This window comes from Heterodontus francisci, chromosome 27, assembly GCF_036365525.1.
Source record: "Heterodontus francisci isolate sHetFra1 chromosome 27, sHetFra1.hap1, whole genome shotgun sequence".
Taxonomy (NCBI): domain Eukaryota; kingdom Metazoa; phylum Chordata; class Chondrichthyes; order Heterodontiformes; family Heterodontidae; genus Heterodontus; species Heterodontus francisci.
Genome location: NC_090397.1, coordinates 11,102,494 through 11,115,158, shown reverse-complemented (window position 1 = coordinate 11,115,158; position 12,665 = coordinate 11,102,494). Strand labels below are relative to the sequence as shown.

General features: G+C 45.5%; 1 protein-coding gene across 1 annotated transcript in view; it reads left to right on the top strand.

Moving 5' to 3' along the window:
• plxnc1 (plexin C1) overlaps positions 1 to 12,665 on the top strand; it is a 158,719-nt gene that overhangs the window by 122,097 nt on the left and 23,957 nt on the right. The window contains exons 23-24 of the mRNA XM_068058810.1: positions 565 to 760; positions 6,354 to 6,500. Coding sequence (XP_067914911.1) covers positions 565 to 760; positions 6,354 to 6,500 — 343 coding nt within the window. The remainder of the gene's footprint in view (positions 1 to 564; positions 761 to 6,353; positions 6,501 to 12,665) is intronic.

Below are 12,665 nucleotides of genomic sequence, written 5' to 3'. Positions count from 1 at the left end.
TCTTCTATTCTATGATTCTACTAGATCATGGCTGATCTGTACCTCAGCTCCATTTACCCAATTTTGCTCCATATCGCTCGATACTCTTACCCAACAAAAATCTATCACTCTCAAGCTTGAAATTTCTAAATGACCCCCAGGATCCACAGCCTTTTGGAGACAGAGTTCCAGATTCCACTACCCTTTGTGAGAAAATGTGCTTCCTGACTTCACTCCTAAACGGTCTAGCTCTAATTTTAAGGTTATGCCCCCTTGTTCTGGATTCCACACCGGAGTAAATAGCTTCTCTCTATGTACCCTATTAAATCCATTTATAATTTTTCACATCTCAATAGATCACCCTCAATCTTCTAAATTTAAGGAAATACAAGCCAGGTTTACGCGATTTATCCCTTTATATTCTGGCATATAGTATCTTCACTGGGCCAACACTCTACCCATGTGTTGGCATTCGAGAGTAGTTATAAATTGAGCTGGACTCTTTGGTGTTAGAACACTATCCAAACACCATCTCCTGAACTCCTAGGTGCCTTTCTAAGACTGCCAACTATTTGTCATCAACAGGTGTAGGTTTGCTTCGTTCCTCACCATTGCATTTCACAGTAAATTAGTTTATCTGACAAGTGTGCTTGATCATCTCCTCAAAGACTTGATGGATGGATCGATTGCCCAGCCAAAGCTGCTGCTACGTCGCACAGAGACAGTGGTTGAGAAACTGTTGACCAATTGGGTGTCCCTATGTATGTATGGCTTTCTGAGGGTAAGGACTGTGTTCACAGTGTGCTTTATTGTCATGCTGCGTGATTGTTGTAATTATGGCTGTGGTATAATTTCTTCTTGCAGTCCAGTTTTCAAATCATCTTGTTTTATATTTTTTCATTCTCGGGATGCGGGCATCGCTGGCATTTATTGCCCATTCCTAGCTGCTCTGAACTGCTGGGTAGCAGTTTGATGTAACTGAGCAGTTTGCTACAGCATTTCAGAGAGTCAACCACGTTGATGTGGGACTGGAGTCACATATAGTCCAGACTGGGTAAGCACGGCAGGTTAATAAAAACAAAAAATGCTGGAAGTACTCAGCAGATCTGGCAGCATCTGTGGAGAGAGAAGCAGAGTTAAAATTTCATCAGAACTGATGAAGGGTCACTGACCTGAAATGTTAACTCTGCTTCTCTCTCCGCAGATGCTGCCAGACCTGCTGAGTATTTCCAGCATTTTTGTTTATATTTCAGATTTCCAGCATCTGCAGTATTTTGCTTTTATTTAAGGATGGTAGCTTTCCTTCCTCAAAGGACCTGCTTGAATCAGTTGAGTTTTTCCAACAATCCAAAGCTTCATGGTCACTTTCACTGAGAATAGCTTCGTATTTCCAGCTTTCTTTAAAAAAAAAATTCAATTTCTCAAACTGCTGTGGTGGGATGGTGAACTCATGTTCAGTAACATAACCACTACTGCATTGCTAAATTTGTTGAAAGCAGCTCCTGGTAGAGGGGAAAATATTGGGCTGGATTTTATAATTTCCAAAACTGGCAGCCCGCCCATGCGGGCCGCATGCCAAAGAGCCACCGTAATCTCAAGTGCAGTGGCTCATTTAAATAACCGGGGCGGCTTGCCCCCCCCCACAGTCATGTGGAGGGGGTGGACTGTCCATTGCCGGGAATGGCTTCAAGCTGCCTGTGCACAGGCACTGGCGCATTTTTAAAGGTCAGCCCTGCCGGGAAATTTTAATATTTATAGACATATACAATAAAAATTAAATACATACATTTCTTTTGCCCCTCTTCCCCCCTTGCCGCCACCAGGAGGACCGGGCTGGGCCCTGCCGGCACCAAGGTCCGTGGCGGGACTCACCCAGAGCCATCTTCATGCCCCCCCCCACCACAGATCTTGACATCGAGGGCTGCTTAAAATCTAACCCGTGTCGCCCTGATGAGTTTTCAGTAAATGTATGTAGGCATGGTAGCAAGCCAAACTCAGGGGGAGATGGTGATGTTGTGGTAATGTCATTGAGCTACTCAGCTAAAAGACTCTAATGCCCTGGGGCCACAGGTTCAAATCCCACCATGGTAGCTGGTGAAATTTAAATTCAATTCATCAATTTTAAAAAATCTGGAATTGAAAGCTAGTCTCAGTAATGGTACCATGAAACTATCATAAAACCTATCTGGTTCACTAATGTCCTTTAGGGAAGGACATCTACCATCCTTACCTGGTTTGGTATACATGTGACTCCAGACCCATAGTAATGTGGTTGAGTTTTAACTGCCTCTTGCAATGGCTGAGCAAGCCACTCAGTTATCAAGGGCAATTAGGGGTGCTGGCCCTGCCAGTGACACCCATGTCCCATGAAAGAATTTTTAAAAAATTCCAGGAAGGTCTTGGTGATTGAGTTATACTGACTAAAAATGCCCCAGGTCCCAGTCTTTGCTGTGTCATTTGTTCTTGTTGAGGTCACAGTTGAAATGCTATATTTGGCTCACAACATCTGCGTGTGAAGCAAGTTTAAAAAAAAAAATCAGAGTTTCCGGTCTTGATTGTTAAAGTTCCTCTTAACTTGAGTTCATGGCAGGCAGTTTTCATCTGCAAACTGGGCCTCCTACAAACTGAGATGCTTGCTGAGAACAGGATGTGACTGCAGGAAGAGGAGCGTTGTCCTTTAACTATGGTATAATGTCCCAAAGACCAGTGAGCTGCCCATCACTTGCTCATGTCTACCAATTAACTGTCAGAATTTTGGAGGAAACTATCTTTCATAGTCTTCCCAATGTGCAGATTACGGGCAGAACATTCAACTTTGGTCAGGGTGTCAAATGGTCGAAATGATTTGAATGAAAAGGGAAAGTGGCGAGGGAATAGAATGGGCGGCTAATCTGATATTACCAATTCCAAACAAAACCAAAGATATTGGAGTAAAGTCAGTAAGTTGTAGGTTCAAACCCCACTCCAGATTCCTGACCAAATGTGGCATCCAAGAGCTCAAGCCAAATTGAGGTCGATGGGAATCAGGGGGAAATCTCTCCGCTGTTTAGAATCATAACTAGCACAAAGGATGATGGTTGTGGTTGTTGGAGGTCAATCATCTCAGTCCCAGGACATCACTGCAGGAGTTCCTCAGGGTAGTGTCCTAAGCCCAACTATCTTCCGCTGCTTCATCAATGACCTTCCCTCCATCATAACGTCAGAAGTGGGGATGTTCACTGATGATTGCAGTGTTCAGCACCATTTGCAACTGCTCAGATACTGAAGCAGTCCATGTCCATATGCAGCAAGACCTGGACAATATTCAGGTTTGTGCTGATGAGTGGAAAGTAACATTTGTGCTGCACAGGCGCCAGGCAATGACTATCTCCAACAAGAGAGAATCCAATCATCTCCCCTTGACATTCAATGGCATTATCATTGCTGAATCCCCACTATCAACATCCTGGGGTTACCATTGACCAGAAACTGAACTGGACCAGCTACATAAATACTGTGGCTGCAAGAGCAGGTCAGAAGTTGGGAATTTTTCAACGAGTGCCCATCTCTGGACTCCCCAAAACCTGTCCAATATCTATCAGGCACAGGTCAGGAGTGTAATGGAACACTCTCCACCTGCCTGGATGAGTGCAGCTCCAACAACACTCAAGAAGCTTGACACCATCCAGAACAAAGCAGCCCGCTTGATCGACACCCCATTCACAATCTTAAACATTCACTTCCTTCACCATTGATGCACAGTGGCAGCAGTGTATACCATGTACAAGATGCAGTGCAGCAACTCACCATGTCTCCTTCAACAGCACCTTCCAAACTATCGACCTCTTCCACCTAGAAGGACACAGATAGCAATCATGTGGAAACACCACCATCTGCAAGTTCCAATCCATGCTACACATCACATCACATCACAAAAAGTTAATACTTTTGACAGCCTAGAAGAGTATAGAAAGTGCAGGGGTGAAGTAAAACAGGAAATTAGAAAAGCAAAGAGAGGACATGAAAAATTATTGGCAGATAAAATCAAGGAAAACCCAAAGGTGTTTTATCAGTACATTAAGAGCAAGAGGATAACTAAGGAATGGATAGGGCCTATCAAAGATATATAAGGGAACTTATGCATGGATGCAGAAGATGTGGGCAGGGTTCTTAATGAGTTTTTTGTTTCTGTCTTCACAAAGGCAAGGGATGATGCAGACATTGTAGTAAAAGAGGAGTCTGAAATATTAGATACGATTAGCATAATGAGAGGGGAAGTACTAGAGGGTCTGACATCCTTGAAAGTGGATAAATCGCTCAAGCCGGATGGATTGTAGACCAGGTTGTTAAAGGAAGCCAGGGAGGAAATAGCAGATGTGCTGAGGATCATCTTCAAATCCTCACTGGATACGGGTGAGGTACCAGAGGATTGGAGGTCTGCAAACGTTATACCATTGTTTAAAAAGGGTGTGAGCGATAAGCCAAATAAATATAGGCCAGTCAGTCTGACCTTGGTGGTGGGTAAATTATTAGAATCGATTCTGAGGGTCGGAATGAACGACCACTTAGAAAGGCATGGATTAATCAGAGATAGTCAGCATGGATTCATTAAGGGAAGGTCATGTCTTACTAACTTGATTGGGTTTTTTGAGGAAGTAACAAGGAGGATTGATGAGGGTAGTGCAGTGGATGTGGTCTACATTGATTTTAGTAAGGCACTTGACAAGGCATGGCAGACTGGTCAGATAAACGAAAGCCCAGGGATTCAGGGGAATGTGGCAGGTTGCATCCAAAATTGGCTCAGTGACAGGAAACAAAGGGTAGTAGTCGACGGCTGGTTTTGCAATGGAAAGCGGTTTCCAGTGGCGTTCCAAAAGGGCTCAGTGTTGTTTGTGGTATATGTTAATGATTTGGACTTAAATGTGGGAGGGATGATTGGGAAATTTGCTGATGACACAAAAATTGGCCATGTAGTTGATAGTGAAGAGGATAGCCGTAGACTCCAGAATGATATCAATGGTTTGGTTGAGTGGGCAGAAAAGTGGCAAATGGAATTCAATCCAGAGAAGTGTGAGATAATGCATTCGGGGAGGGCAAACAAAGCAAGAGAATATACAATAAACAGAAGTATATTGAGAGGTGTAGAAGAGCTGTATGTCCACAGGTTCCTGAAGGTGGCAGGACAGGTAGATAGAGTGGTGAAGAAGGCATATGGAACGTTTCCTTTATTGGCCAAGGTATGGAACACAAAAGCAGGGATGTAATGCTGGAACTGTATAAAACGCTGGTTAGGCCACAGCTGCAGTATTGCGTACAGTTCTGGTCACCACATTACAGGAAGGACATAGTTGCTCTGGAGAGAGTGCAAAGGAAATTTACATGAATGTTGTCAGGGCTTGAAAGTTGCAGCTATGAGGAAAGATTGGACTGGCTAGGGTTGTTTTCCTTAGAACAGAGGAGGCTGAGGGGTGACTTAATTCAGCTGTACAGAATTATGAGGGGCCTAAATAGAGTAGACAGGAAGGACCTGTTTCCCCTAGCGGAAAGGTCAATTACCAGGGGGCACAGATTTAAGGTGATTGGTAGAAGGATTAGAGGGGACATGAGGAAAAACTTTTTCACCCAGAGGGTGGTGGATGTCTGGAATTCACTGCCAGGATCAGTGGTGGAGGCAGAGACCCCCAACTCATTTAAAAGGTATCTGGACGTGCACCTGAAGTGCTGTAACCTGCAAGGCTAGGGCCCAGGTGCTGGAAGGTGGGATTAGATTGGGTGGCTAGTTTTTTCGGCCTGCGGAGACATGATGGGCTGAATGGCCTGCTTCAGTGCCGTAATTTTTCCATGGTTCTATCATACTGAAATATATTGCTATTTTTTCACTGTCGCTGGATCAGCCTTGCCAGCGATGCCCACATCCCATGAAATGAATAAAAAAAACACACATAATCCAGACTGACATTCCAGTATAGCACAAAGGGAGCGCTGCACTATCGGAGGTGCCGTCTTTCAGGTGAAAGAGGCCCTAGCTGCCCTCTCAGTTGGACATAGAAGATCCCATGGCAGTATTTAAAGAGCGGGGGGGACGGGGGTTCTCCCTGGTGCCCTGGCCAATCTTTATGCCTCAATCAACATCACTAAAACAGATGATCTGATCATGATCAGATTGCTGTTAGTGGGAGCTTACTGTGTGTAAATTGGCAGTTGCCTTTCCCACATTACAACAGTGACTGCACTTCCAAAAGTACGTCATGAGTTGTAAATCGCTATGGGATGCCCTAAGATTTTGAATGGTGCTGTAGAAATGCAAGTCTTTCTTTCTTTTAATAACTGGGTTTCACAAAATGTCTGATATGTTTTTCTTCATCTCATGAAAGTTGTTGCCCATCTAACTGCAGGAATCTGTTGGAGAGCCGTTATTTAAGCTTGTGTCCGCAATAAAGCAACGGATTAATCTGGGTCCAGTGGATGCAGTCAGTGGTAAAGCATTGTACACACTAAACGAAGACTGGCTATTGTGGCAGGTTACAGACTTTAAAACTCTGGTATGTGCAGTTTTAATCATGGCAGAAAACTCATTTGCACGTGTAAATTAACCACCATTAATTACATAAAGATGGAGCTCTTCACTGCTAATGAACTGTGAGCATTTACGCTCCTAGTGTATGTGGAATATTACTGTGTAACAAGGTTTAATTTCATAAGTGCCTCATAACTGTTAAAATATTTGTCAACATCTTTATTTCAATGAATTCATTAGACCAGAATTAATGAGAATTATTCCAAAAAATGATATTATCTAGCTTTTCAACTGTGATTCTGTCTCCTGTTGACAAGGTGTTAATATAACATAATACTGCAACAAGCCAGGTCCTTCTCATTAGCAAATGGAGAATTCTGAAAGTTCCCTTTTTTTGAAGTTGCTAAAGTTGCATGGAAGTTGAGATATTCATTTCAGCCTGTGTTTAAAATGTGAAATTGGAAAGTATACTTTCAACCCCAAAGTTTTAAATATTTCATCTGTTCATAAAATGTGGAGGTGAACAAGTTAAATATCAGACAGGCTCCAATCGAGCAGTCGTCTAAATAATATACTAAAGACCTTGCATCAGCATTCAACTTCAATCATTTTTCCCATTACAATTTCCGATATCCACATTTATAATGGGACCTGCCATTGGTAGGCTTTAATTACACCTCTCTGCTAATGCAATGCCACCATTTGTGAGCAACTGAAATTCAATCCAGTTAATCTGGTTTTGATGCTGTTACTTGAGACAGAAATGTTCACCAGGACACTGGGAGAACGCTCAGGTTCTGCTGACAGGCTGCAGTATATCAGCAGGTACTACCCCATGAGTCATCATCCTCAAGAGAATGGGGGAAAAACACTGCATAGTAGCTCAGTGATAATACTGTCAACTACAGGGAAGAAGGTTGTGAGTTTAACTTCTATTTCAGAAACTTGAGCACGAAATCTAGCTGATACTCCAGTGCAGTACTGAGGGAGTTCTGCATTGTTGAAGGTGCCATCTTTCAGATGAGATGTTAAATTGTGGCCCTGCCTGCCCTCTAAGGCAGATGTAAAAGATGCCATTGCATTATTTGAAGAATAATAGGGGAGTACTCCCCTATTCCCTCAACCGGCACTTAGCCCCCACCGTGGTCGAGAGGGCCCTCAACCATGTACGTTCCATTTCTCACACTTCTGCTCTTAACCCTTCCCTCCCTCCCAGAACCATGATAGGGTTCCCCTTATCCTCACTTTCCACCCAACCAACCTCCACATTCAACGGATCATCCTCGACTGTTTCCGCCATCTCCAGGGTGATGCCACCACCAAATACATCTTCCCCTCCCCTCCCCTCCCAGCATTCCAAAGGGATCATTGCCTCCATGACACCCTGGTCCACTCCTCAATTATTCCCAACACCTCCTTCCTTTCCATGCAAGCATAGGAAATGCAATATCTGTTCTTTCACTTCCTCTCTCCTCACTGTCCAAGGTGCGAATCACTCTTTCCAGGTGAAGGAGCAATTTACTTGTACTTCTTTCAATTTAGGATACTGTATTTGCTGCTCATAATGTGGTCTGCTTTGCATTGGGGAGACCAAATGCAGATTCGCTGACCGCTTTGCTGAGCTCCTCCCTTCAATCCACAAGCATGACCCCGAGCTTCTGGTCACCTGTCATTTTAATTCTTCATCTTGATCTCATGCTGACCTCTCTGTCCTCGGTCTCCTTCAGTGTTCCAGTGAAGCTCAACGTAAGCTCAAAGAATTGCACCTCAATTTTCAACTGAGCACTTTACAGCCTTCTGGACTCAACATTGAGTTCAACAATTTCAGACTGTACTCTGATCCTGTTGAGCTGAACTCAAGACGTGAGGTGAGAGTGACTGCCCTTGACATCAAGGCAGCATTTGACCGAATATGGCATCAAGGAGCCTTAGCAAAACTGGCGTCAATGGGTTTCAGCGGAGAGGTCAATTACCAGGGGACACAGATTTAAGGTGATTGGTAGAAGGATTAGAGGGGACATGAGGAAAACCTTTTCACCCAGAGGGTGGTGGGTGTCTGGAATTCACTGCCCGGATCAGTGGTGGAGGCTGAAACCCTCAACTCATTTAAAAGGTACCTGGACATGCACCTGAAGTGCTGTAACCTGCAAGGCTACGGACCAGGTGCTGGAAGGTGGGATTAGCTTGGGCGGCTAGTTTTTTCAGCCAGCACAGACACGATGGGCTGAATGGTCTCCTTCTGTGTCGTAACTTTTCTATGGTTCTATGGGTTGAATCCTACCTAGCACAAAGGAAGATGGCTGTGGTTGTTGGAGGTCAATCATCTGAGCTCCTCAGGGAGCTCTATTTCAGAGACTTGAGCACGTAATCTAGCTGATACTCCAGTGCAGTACTGAGGGAGTTCTGCATTGTTGAAGGTGCCATCCTAGGCCCAACCATCTTCAGCTGCTTCATCAATGACCTTCCCTCCATCATAAGGTCAAAAGTGGGGATGTTCACCGATGATTGCACAATGTTCAGCACCAGTCGCGACTCCTGAGATACTGAAGCAGTCCATGTAGAAATGCAGCAAGACCTGGACCATATCCAGGCTTGGGCTGATAAGTGGCAAGTAAAATTCGCGCCACACCAGTGCCAGGCAATGACCATCTCAAACAAGGGAGAATCTAACCATCTCTCCTTGATGTTCAATGGCATTACGATCGCTGAATCCCCCACTATCAACATCCTGAGGGTTACTATTGACCAGAAACTGAACTGCAGTAGCCATATAAATACCGTGGTTACAAGAGCAGGTCAGAGGCTAGGAATCCTGCGGCGAGCAACTCACCTCCTGACTCCCCAAAGTCTGTCCTCCATCTACAAGGCATAAGTCAGGAGTGTGATGGAATACTCTCCATTTGCCTGGATGGGTGCAGCTCCAACAACACTCAAGAAGCTTGACACCATCCAGGACAAAGCAGTCCAATTGATTGGCACCCCATGCACAAACATTCACTCCCTCCACCACCAACACACAGTAGCAGCAGTGTGTACCATCTATAAGATGCACTGCAGCAACGCACCAAGGCTCCTTAGACAGCACCTTCCAAACCCACGACCTCTATCATCTAGAAGGACAAGGACAGCAGGTGCATGGGAACACCACCAACTACAAGTTTCCCTTCAAGCCACACACCATCCTGACTTGGAACTATATCGCCGTTCCTTCACTGTCGCTGGGTCAAAATCCTGGGAACTCCCTTCCTAATAGCACTGTGGGTATACTTACCCCACATGGACTGCAGTGGTTCAAGAAGGCTGCTCACCATCACCTAGCCAGCAACGCCCACATCCCATGAACAATTTTTTTTAAATTGTTTACTTTGCGTGTTTCAGCACACCTGCTCTAGGCACATCTTTTGTTTCCTTGTTTCTTTACTTGCCCCATTACGACTCGCACGATTCTCCCATCTTCCACCCAATCACAGACCTCCCCTCTTGTTTTTTTTCCCACCCTCTCCCATTTCACCTGCTAAAAACCTATTACATTTCTAACCTTTCCCAGATCTAATGAAAGATCACAGACCCGAAACATTAACTCTGTTTCTCTCTCCACAGATGCTGCCTGACCTGCTGAGTATTTCCAGCACTTTCTGTTTTTATTTCAGATTTTTGCAGCGTCTGCAGTATTTTGCACCTCCTAAAAAAAAAAAATCTTGTCATTTATTGCATTTCTTCTTATGAGAAAACTGACTGCCGCATTTCCTACTTTACAAGTGTAACTACAGTTCAAAGTGCTAAAAGCACTTTGGGACATCCTGAGAATGTGAAAGCGCTATGTAAATGCAAGTTCTTTCTTTTTGAACATTGACTTCAGAAGATCAGTAATAGTAGTTCTGCTTTTTCAGTCCTGTTGGTTTAATGGTTTAATACTGCAAGGCCATGTTCATGACAAAATGATGAAGTTACCTACATTAGTTCCTTTTTTCTTACCACTTTGCTTCCAGTCCTGTGTTACTGTGTGGGTAAAATAGTTCCAGTTATTCACTACACTGGTTTTTTGTGTGGTCACGTGGACAACGGGGACCTGCTCTCAGCGTCTATGTGCTTCTTGGCTCAAAGGAAAGAAGGGAAATCTTGCATTTATATAACCTGTTAGCACCTCTCCAAAAACACCTAAAGCACGTCACATACAACAAATTACCTCAAAGTGCAATGTCGACAAATGTGAAAGCAGAATCCTGCAGATCAGCAATGAAATGAATAACCAATTCCCCTGTTCTTGGTTGATGGAGAAATTTGGTCAACAGAAGCCCCAGTTGAATTCCAAATAGTTCTCAAATTAACATCTTATCCGAAAGATGGCGGGCGTGAAATTTGGCTCTGTAGCGCCGGTTTCTCGGTGTTACATGTGCCATTTTGCCTCCAAAATGGCATCCGCGGCATGCGTACACACTTCTGGTGCTAGCCACTCTGGACACCATTTTGATGAAGGGATTGGTGTACGTGCAGGTAGCATCCATCAGATGTATTCAGTTTAGGCAGATTGTGTAACACTAATCTGATACCAGCACTGCCATTTTGGAGCTCAGTGCTCCAGCTAACACCTTCTCTTTAACCGCGTACAGCTGATCAAATGTTCAGCAGCAGGAAGGACCCGCACCCAGCACTACTTAAAGAAATCATCACTTACTTTCAAATGAGTTGCTGATTGATTTTTACTGGCTTTTTCTGTGATAGAAGAGGGGTTTGGTGGTCTCCAGAGTTGTTTAAAGTTGCTGAAGTCCACAGGGATTGGTGTGACACATGCTGAAGGACTTCGTCCTGACTTCAAGGATTCTACACAAACCACTTGCTCCCAGACATGGGTGCAGTAGTTTGCATCCCCCATGGTCTGCAGCATGACAGAGAGAATGAGCAGAGGTGACAAATGCTGGAAGAGAGAGAGAAGGGTTTGAGCAGGAGCCTATGTCCATCCAGGATGTTCAGGGAGCAATTCTCCTCAGTGATAAACAGTGTGGGATGTCCCCACTGATATCTCCCATCGGCTGCAGCCAAAGCTGCAGCTTCAGAGCAGGGCGAGGATGGCATCATCAGTGGCTGTGAAAGTGACCATGAAATTTTACGGGCTGAATTTTGTGCCCACGCGAGGCTCCTGGCGCCGGATCGAAAAGGCGGGGGGAAATCCCGTCTTGGCCAGCTGGAGGCCCCCGGGGCAAGTCTAAGGCACCGGGCCAATTAACAGCCTGGCATCGGGATCCCCGTCCCTTTAAAGACAGGGATCCTGCCTCCAAGAGCTGCTGGCCAATCACAGGGCCAGCAACTCAGTCGTACCGACAACGTCACTGGGAACAGTGGCCACTGCCAGTACTGCAAGAGGTCTTGGACACAGGCCCAGCGCTGGAGTCTGGATCCAAGTTAAGAGGCGCGGGGTAACTGGGGCCAGACAAGCAGGCCCCGGCAAGGGCGGGGGGAGGGTGGATGTTTAGTGCAGGGGGAAGGGAGTTCAGGTTGGTGTTGTTTTTCCTCGCGGGTGCCCTCCCTGGGTCACAGATTGCCTACAGAGGAGGGGCTCCCAGCCCGCAGGGAGGTTGCCTCGTTTTACTGAGCGACCTCCCCGCATGGCGGAGATCCCCACCCCCCCGAACCCCCTGCTGCAGGTTAAACCCCAGCAGCAGTGGCAGGAAGTGGCTCTTCAATGGTTGCTAATAGGCCACAAGGGCCTCAATTGGCCAATGGGCACGAAGGCCGTTGATGGCCTATCCCGCCCCTGACAAAATTGCGTTGTGACAGAGAGGTGATGAGCCCTCTGCTCCCTGCCTCCCTTCGCAATTCTATGGGCCACCCCCCCCCCCCACCTCCGAATCCGTCTTGGGGGGGCCACAAAATTTAGTCCAATGTTTCTGGTCCAAGCTGGAGCAGGCAATATTTGCAACAACTCCCAGTTCACCATCCATAAGGGAGGTCACTGAGGCTGTGTATGCAAAGATACCTGAATATACTTCATTCTCTCCTGCCTGAGAGAAGTAGGCAGAGAAAGCACATAGATTCACAAGGATTGCAGGTTCCTCCATGGTGCAGGGTGCCATTGACTGCACACGCATCACTTTACAGACACCACATGTCAACTCTGAGATGTACCGCAACCAAAAGGATTCACACCAGCTCATGTGAAATGACACTATATCATGCAGGTCAATGGCTCCAG